At 34.9% G+C, this 9,144-nt stretch overlaps 1 protein-coding gene across 1 annotated transcript; it reads right to left on the minus strand.

Annotated features, from left to right (window-relative positions):
- Window positions 1-5,926: 5,926 nt before the first annotated feature.
- On the minus strand, window positions 5,927-8,569 carry LOC125225671. The gene is made up of 2 exons (XM_048129484.1): window positions 8,448-8,569; window positions 5,927-7,209 (listed from the first exon to the last, which is right to left on the minus strand). Exons 1-2 carry the CDS (start codon window positions 8,459-8,461, stop codon window positions 6,345-6,347), a joined length of 879 nt encoding a protein of 292 aa, XP_047985441.1. The 5' UTR covers window positions 8,462-8,569; the 3' UTR covers window positions 5,927-6,344.
- Window positions 8,570-9,144: the final 575 nt, after the last annotated feature.

Consider the following 9,144-nt stretch of genomic DNA (forward strand, 5'->3'; position numbering starts at 1 on the left):
TGCCTCGCGGCGTGCTCGCTCTGTGTGAACCCGGCTATTTAGAGACCCATCGTTAGGCATGAGTGCTTGTGGCGGCTAGACTCAGTGCACGGAGTCTAGTCGCGATGAAAATGACGTGAGTACAGTTTTTTATTTAATGTTGAATATATCTCACGAAATTTTTGTGCTTACTCATCCTTATCTCAGTGGAAAGACTACCTTTAATATTGTTGCCATAGAAAAAAACGAAAAAGACATATAAATTAACATTGAAATTGTTTTATCAATTTATAATTTTTGCAAACAACAAGAAAATCGAATGTCACTGATACAATAACAATCGATTAGAATTATTAACCCTATCTCACCTACTATTAATACATAATTATAAACTTTTATTTTAGTGGAAAACTGAACCTAAGTTATTATTTATTAATTTATATTTAATTTCTAGTGAATTTACCCGTAGCATAGTGTTTTTATTTGTATGGCAGTTTTGTGCCAAAATGTCTGAATGCTCATCATAAATCATTGTATGTATTAACACAGTAATAAAATCATATCATGTTACATGTGTTTTTTTCGCATTGTAGTATGAAATAGATTATCTCAATCGAATAGATAATATTACGGCAATGTTCTGCCCCCATAGCACTATCACACATTCTAAACTCTATAAACCATAGAGTGAGTTAATCATTTTTTGGAGAGTTTTCTCAATGACATTGATGCATCAAGGCGGTTTGTTTACAGAGGGTCTACTGCGAACCACGTTCGACGCATTACACAGAGACGTTTGCTAGGTTGCTAGCCCCAAACTAAGTAAAGCTTGTACTATGGGTGCTAGGTGACGACGATATACATGCTTATATAGATAAATACATACTACACAGAAAATATCCATGACTTAGGAACAAATATCTGTGTTCAATCCATCGACCTACAATAGGGACTGAGCTCACACTTTTTTTGCCATACTAAATTTAACCTTATCACCTGCGCATAAAGGCGTTCTTGACAGACTAGCAAAAGTGTGTCCACATGAGAGGGTCAAAGTTGGGGCTGGTGTCCCTCTCGCACGTGTGACCAGTGTTAAAAAATTACTATAGTAGTAGTATTTTTACCTGTATGATAACTAAGTTTATAAACTTCTTAAATTATTTTCGTATTATATCGAGGCAAGGGTATTAATACCTTGTAACGAATTGGTAAGTCATTATTACGAAGCCATAAAACCAAAAAATTGCGCAATTATTAAAAACCTTTAATTGGGTATTAGTAGATTTGGTAGTAACTTTGAATATTGACTGGTATCCCCAAATGATGACAGTGATGACGTCATTCAAATGATTTTGATAGTGGTAATAAGTGCGAGAGGGACACCAGCCCCAACTTTAACCTCTCATGTGGACACACTTTTTGGCCTAACAACTCATTCTGGTTTAATTATAATTCTGTGGTTCAATCGCACAAATAAATGCCCTTACCGGGATAGCTTAAGACCGGTACGATATTTTTGAAAATAATTCTATAACAGTAGTTTTATTTCATATACAGCGCTTAATCGCAATATAAAAAACCTATATTTTCGAATCCACCAATAGTTTGGAATGGAAGATATTAAAAAAAACTACGCCCAGAAAATAAGCGTTTTCTTTCAGCAAAATACCTAACAGTAATTTAATGGTGGAAACATGTAGAAAAAAATCCGTTTTAAGGTTTACAACCCGAAGCCACCTATACATATGACGGGAAATAAGACTATTTTTATTGATATAGAATTTTTGAATTTTGTCTAACGTGCTCTAGAGCTGATATAATAACAGATATTTTTAAGCAGAAATGAATAGCACATAATTTTTCAGATATTTAACATATAAAAACCATCAACATATTTATATGGAAATAAAAAAATCTAAATATTTGACCGGGCAAATTCGAAACAGATAATAGTACGAGGTTGACTTTTATTGTCCCTATTTAACAATATTAACAGCATGATAATCCACCCAACAAGTTTGACCTTTATTTAATACTTTAATTTAATAATATATTTACTTTTTTTGCGTGGTTTGGTTTGGACCTTAGTGTCTTACATTTAGGAATCCATATGGCAAACCACCACGCCAGTGGAGCTGGGCCGAGAGTAGGTGATGAGCCGTGTCGCATGCTTTTTATTCTGTTCTTCTATTACACATTAACGTAAATGAGGAGGCACACTGACAGTTTACCCCGCCAGGCGGCGCCTATGCAAGAGTCTAGGCATGTCACTGTCATTCATATGTGAGAGAGAGAGAAAAAACATAATTTATCAGCTTCTCGCTCTCATTTCTCACGGACTAATAGGGTGGCGCCATCTGTCATATCCTTTGAGTGTTCCTCCTCATTACATGCCTGTTTCTACATAAGTAATATTTTAGGTAGATTAAAAACAGACGTTTCCCACCGATAATAAAGTCCAAAGTAATTAAAAAAATTACATATTTATTTTAAGCATGCGATTTGACAGTCGTCGAAAAGAGTATATACTTGTCAGTACATACATCTATCTCACGTTTTTCTATTCTACCATTTGACAGATCTCCGTCATCTTGTGAAATGTATTTTTCCATTCTTCAGAATCGTTGAAGCAACGCTTGTTACAAACACGCGAAAGCTATGCAAAGTCTAATCTCGACCCATATGTCACGGCCAGGTATAACCCCGGCGATTATCGTTAGACTTACAAGCCACAAGTCACGAGTTCAAATCTCAGTCGTCGCATACGTAGATATTACAGCATTTTTAATTCATTTTTTTACTGTTTTATTTATATTATAAGTTAATGAGTACAAGCTACTGCAATGACATTAAATACAAGGACGCACAATTCATAACAAAAATGTTTTAAAAATCTGGGTCTAAATTGCATTTATAACATTCTTGTTGATGCTAATAACGTTAACTTCTTATCTGCTTAGGAAAAAAATCGTTCATATCATAACCAACTTAGTGTATAAAGATCTAGGTATCAAAATTGCAAATGGAACTGCGACACACTAAAAACTCTTTATCAAAATACCTTTTGTCATAATATGCTCAAATGACATTGGCTCCCCACAGACAGTCTTAAAAATTCATAATCTTAAAAAAAACTTGTATGCAATCTGACAGTTCAAATCTGTCAGTGTCTTGTCAGTGTCAGTTTGAACTGTCAGATTGCATACAAGTTTTTTTTAAGATTATGAAAATTAAGACTCGTCTGTGGGGAGGCTTATATGTCAAAATGAATTGCGAACGAATATTGAATGAATGGAGCCGCTACCAATATATAATAAGTATGTATGTATTAGATATTTCCAATTTATTCCATAAATAGAAATACCTAAAAAGGCCGTAATTTTACTTCTTCATTACATAAACTTTAAAAATACCCTACTGTATCATCTTTATCTTGGTCACTTGTACTCCGTTTATTACAATAAATGTATGTAATGTTTGTATGTGTAAATTTCCTGAAATAAAGGTCATATCTTGTTGTCACAAAGAAAAATTTACAGGGCTTCCAAGAATCTCGAGCTGGAAAGATACAAATTAAAATATTTTCTATGAAAATAATTAAATTCGACAGCAGACAACCCAAAGGGGTAATCGGATTTATTTATTATAGGCATTTGTTTTAAATTAAATACCAGTGGCTCTGATCTGATAGTGGGATATTCTTTAAAATTTATTTTCAAAAGGAGATTTAATGTTGGTAAATCCATTCAAATAATATTAGAAGTGTCTACGCGAGTGTTCAAATTTAATTATAGGATAGCACATATTGAAAGTACTGTAATATGGGTACAAAAGCCTACCTATTGAAATATAAAATACAAAGCAAAAAGTATAGAAAGGACCTACGACTTTTCGACTTTTTATTTACACTACATACCGACCATACAACTGACTCTAATTAATCTTGGTTTTAAAAAGTGTAACGCCGTGGCTTGCGTGGGCGACGGTCGCGCGATGGTCGCGCGACGGCGATGTGACGCATACGAAATCAAACCTTATCGATATGGAAGTATGAGACGCGATGGCGACGGTCGCGCGACGGTCGCGCGATAGTCGCCCACGCAAGACACGGCGTAAAATGTAGACCTAAGTGCGTTTTCACATTATCCGATCCGATATCAGATGTCGGACCGATACATTACAGGCGGAATCTTGGATTCTTCTATTGATATCCTTCCGACATCCGTTATCGGATCGGATAATGTGAAAACGGTCTAATAGCGACTCAATAGTTTTTGTTCCTTGACGGTCATTAATTTGAACTAATAAAATTATTTATTTAAATCTATACAATTACAACGAGTATTATAATGTATAATACATTCATTTTGTAATGTAATCCAAAGAAATAACTTATAGAAATATATTCTACCCTTTTTGCTTGTTTTCTGATTACTATTTAGCCAATTTTTCATTGAGTCATACCATGGATTTTCAATAGGGACTGAGCTCACACTTTTTTTGCCATACTAAATTGAACTTTATCACCGGTGCAGAAAGGCGTTCTTATCAGACTAGTAAAAGTGTGTCCACATGAGAGGGTCAAAGTTGGGGCTGGTGTCCCTCTCGCACGTGTGACCAGTGTTAAAGAGATTACTATAGTAGTAGTATTTTTACCTGTATGATAACTAAGTTTATAAACTTCTTAAATTATTTTTGTATTATATCGAGGCAAGGATATTAATACCTTGTAACGAATTGGTAAGTCATTATTATGAAGCCATAAAACCAAAGATTTGCGCAATTAAAAAAACCTTTAATTAGGTATTAGTAGATTTGGTAGTAACTTTGAATATTGACTGGTATCCCCAAATAATGACAGTGATGACGTCATTCAAATAATTTTGACAGTGGCAATAAGTGCGAGAGGGACACCAGCCCCAACTTTACCCTCTCATGTGGACACACTTTTTGGCCTAACAACTCAATCTAGCTTAATAATATATAAATCTATGAGTCATACCGGACAACTGTCACTGTACATTTGTAATGGTCGATGGTTAGCTAAGACAGAGTATTGCGGTTAGTAGGAACGATGTTGAACCTTAGGTTACCTTCAATCAATACTAATACTGAAAGACAATTTTTAAACTTATTGCATTACATGTGTCTAACAAAATTTCAATGAAATGGGTTGTAAATCTGATACTAAAAAAACAATATTTAAAAAGAGGTTTGATAGGGGTATAAAAGATAAAAAAATAATAACAAGAAATAAAAGATTTCCACTGCCGAGGATCGAACCCACGACGTCAGGTCAGGAGCGCGCCCATCGTCTTACGCTACTATAACTGAGCTATTTAAGCGATAGTAAAGGTGGTGAAATATATTATTATACCGCGATGTAATGAAAATACGAATGAATAACTAACTTTTGAAATAATGCAGAAAATGACATCGTCAATAGTAGAGTTTGTAGGTAAATGAAAAATATGAAAATACTTCTTTCAGTACAGGTTTTAGCGCTTCTTGGCGTGCATTTAAAGGTGGATTATTTTTTATTCTTCTTTATTTTGATCTTAACGAAAAGTCTGTTCCAATTTTTTTGCTGATATAATTTTTGCCCTGAATGTTATTCCGAGCTAGTAAAATACTGAACTTCCGTTTTGTTTTTAGGGTGGTTTCAGCAGAAATAGTGTTTCAACACATAATGTAGATACAAAACAACCATAACTTCACTTGTCCTTTTATTGCTTTTGTCATAACTAATTTAATTACTCCGCTTTTTGCTACTACAAAGTATCATTCACAAAAAATAGGTGGTTTCTTAATGTGTTATAAAGGTCATAAATTAAAGTAGTCGAATTTAAAACAAAAGTCCTGATACTATTTTCGCCTGATTTTTAGTGAATTAAAATAATCTTTTTTTTATTATATTATACGTTTCTTGTCACAAATTTTGGGGATTCGATAACGTTCTAAATCATAATGGTGCAACTTTTCCGTCCGCCTTTACCCGTCGCATGCGCAGGCCCGGGTCCGTGCGTAAAAATTTTTTGCTCTACATGGCATAGCCGAGGTTGGAACCCAAGATTTTTTGACGCATGCGCACACGAGAGGTTAAAAGGCCCAAAATAGTGAACTTGGTAATTATCATTTAATTGCATACAAAATACACAAAACCAATACTTTAAGATTGTTTATTTTTCTGAAAATACTTTTACATTAATATTAAAATATGAAAATGAGATTACACATAAAAGAAATTAACATACATTTTTTTTATGAAATAGGGAGCAACTCACCTACTATCTTCATTACAGATACAGATAGAGAAAAATTAATTACGAATAAATGAATGAATTATGAAGAAAGTATAAAATAAATCAGTTCTCTTCAGGTTTGGCTTCCTCCTTGTTCATTTTTAAATCATACAGACCTTGTATGGTCTTATCTGTACTTTCAAACAGGACGGCTCTCATTAAATCAGGCAAATTATTTAGGCATGCAAATTCAACCAAATCGTCCAGTTTCTCAGGTGTGATAGTTTTCACCAACTTCGCAGTGCACTCGACCTTTAATTCGTCCATCATGTAGCGTGTAGCAATGACCAGAAGTGGCTCTAAGCCCTCATCGGGTAACGTGCCCAAATAAATGTATTGCTTCAGATCTTGAAGAGTCTGCTTGGTGACTCCTTCAATACCAATTTTACCTTCTAGTGTTTCTTTCCATTCGCGTTTGAGCATCATCATGAAAGCTTCGCTATGTAAACCCAGAAATGCCTTTTGAATTCCAACACGACCATCTGGTGCACAGAGGTGAAAATCAATGAGATCCTCATCTTCAAAAAGTATTTGTTTTTGTACTGGTACAACCTTAGTTTCATTCACAGTTATTTTTGCTTCAAAATTAGAAATCAATGAATCATTTATATGATAATCTCGTACCTTTGATCCCAATGGTATCATAGACCAACTTTCTGGGCAAATGAACTGTTCTGTAAACTCTCCATAAGTTAAATTCATTTTAATAATGGATGATTTGGCGCTAGCGATTTTTTTTACATGTATTTTAGTTGCAAGTTTAAACGTTTCGGCTTCTTTAATATGATTAAATGTAAATTTAACCAAAACCAAATCATGTGCAATTAAGGGTTCGGTTGTCACTTCGTCAAGACTCCCCTGAATCCCCTGAGTAACAACTCCATAGGATAGAACCAGTGTTTGACCACGCTGATGTTGTTTCATAGACCTGTAGGAAAAGCAAATAAAAAATCATATTGGGAGACATGTCTATTATTAAAAGCTTCTATTCTACTTGTTATACACATAGTAGTGCAACTTCAACTCTACATGCACATTATTCAATATAATATCCCGCTTTTTGGGAATGTTCTGCAACTTCTACATTACTAGCTGCAACACAGTTTTACACTAATGCAGCTGCTTACGATCTTGTTGATTTTGTGTAAGTATGTATGCTTTTTATGTTCAATAAAAATCTTTAAATCTTAAAGTCTTAAATCTTTAATCTGTGTTAGACTGTTTTTTTTTTAGCTAATTGTTACATTTGTTACCAATCTTGAATATTACATGTTTTTTGCGCCTTCATCAATAAGGCCTTTTTGTGGAATTATACAATGTATAACCTGTAAACTGACACCGCTAATACAAGGAACAATGTATGGGTGGGGTACCCAGGAACTAAGGAACAAAGGGTAAAAGGGTGTTTACCTTCTTTAGAAGTTTATATAATGTCATCATCATCCTCCTTGCATTATGCCGGTATTTGCCACGGCTCATGGGAGCCTGGGGTCCGCTTTGACAACTAATCCCCAGATTTGGCGTAGGCACTAGTTTTTACGAAAGCGACTGCCATCTGACCTTCCAACCCGAAGTGTAACTAGGCCTTTATTGGAATTAGTCCGGTTTCCTCACGATGTTTTCCTTCACCGAAAAGCGACTGGCAAATATCAAATGACATTTCGCACATAAGTTCAGAAAAACTCATGGGTACGAGCCGGGTTCGAACCCGCGACCTCCGGATCGAAAGTCGCAGGCTCTTACCGCTAGGCCACCAGCGCTTTTTTTATTTAGTTTATATAATGTCATGAAACAGGATAAATCTAATATATCGAATGTTTAGAACGAAAGTGACCTAATGACCTAACTCTTAAATTTTTATTGAGTTGCGTCAGTTAAGGTGCGCTGTATTCCTACATGAGGGTGTCTGAAGAAATTCTGTAGTCCAGTTGGAAATAATTGAGAGTCGTATCATATACAGCATTATATTTATATAAATATAATGCTACTCACGTTAATACCTACCTATGAAAATTATTTTCTTGTAGTGAAAAGAAACAGCAAACTACTACTTAAGGTGCCATTTTGATTAAGTAGTAGGCACTTTAATGTCTCTCTGATTTTATTGTATTTACCCATACATAAAATAAACATGAGTTATGTTTTATGAGCAAAAATAATACTTACATCTGGGTTGGCATCGTGGAGAAAAGTTCAATCACGTATATGTAAAACAAACAATTATTTATAGTTAGGAACTTCCGTGAATTAAACAAAAAATTACTGATGACAGTGATGACTGAAACTGATTCTCTGTGCTACTGCTACTACTGCTACTCCTTTGTATTTATTTTATTACGTATGGTAACACCAAGTAGGGGATATACCATAGATACATAGATAATCTCAAGCCTCCCTAATAACAAAGCTTGTGAAAAGCGTATACTCATCCTTGACTTCCTTATGAATTAGATAATTTATTGAAAAGGGATGGATATATGCTAGTTATTTCTCTTTTTGGTAGGTGGTCACTAGGTTCTTGTTTTGCTAGCGATATTACTTTGTCGATTCGATTATCGATAAAATATGCACTTACTTATATTTAAAGAGCATTGAATCACTATGAGTATGAAGTAATCAGTATGAAGGTGTGTAAGCGTGTGTGTGATTGGAAGGGGGCATTTTTTTGTATGGAGTTGGCGTTCTTCTCCTAGTGAGTATTAAGCTAGGAACATACTACGCGGACGTCCGTCGTAAATCGACCGCGACCGCGACCGATCAGTGTGCACGGAACAAAACATCCAGCGAGCCAGATTTCAGCGAGCCAGTTTGCACGGTTACGTGTATATTCATTGTCCAGATCCCCGTCCACGGTCGATTTACG

This window comes from Leguminivora glycinivorella, chromosome 4 (genome assembly GCF_023078275.1).
Source record: "Leguminivora glycinivorella isolate SPB_JAAS2020 chromosome 4, LegGlyc_1.1, whole genome shotgun sequence".
NCBI classification, from domain to species: Eukaryota; Metazoa; Arthropoda; class Insecta; order Lepidoptera; family Tortricidae; genus Leguminivora; species Leguminivora glycinivorella.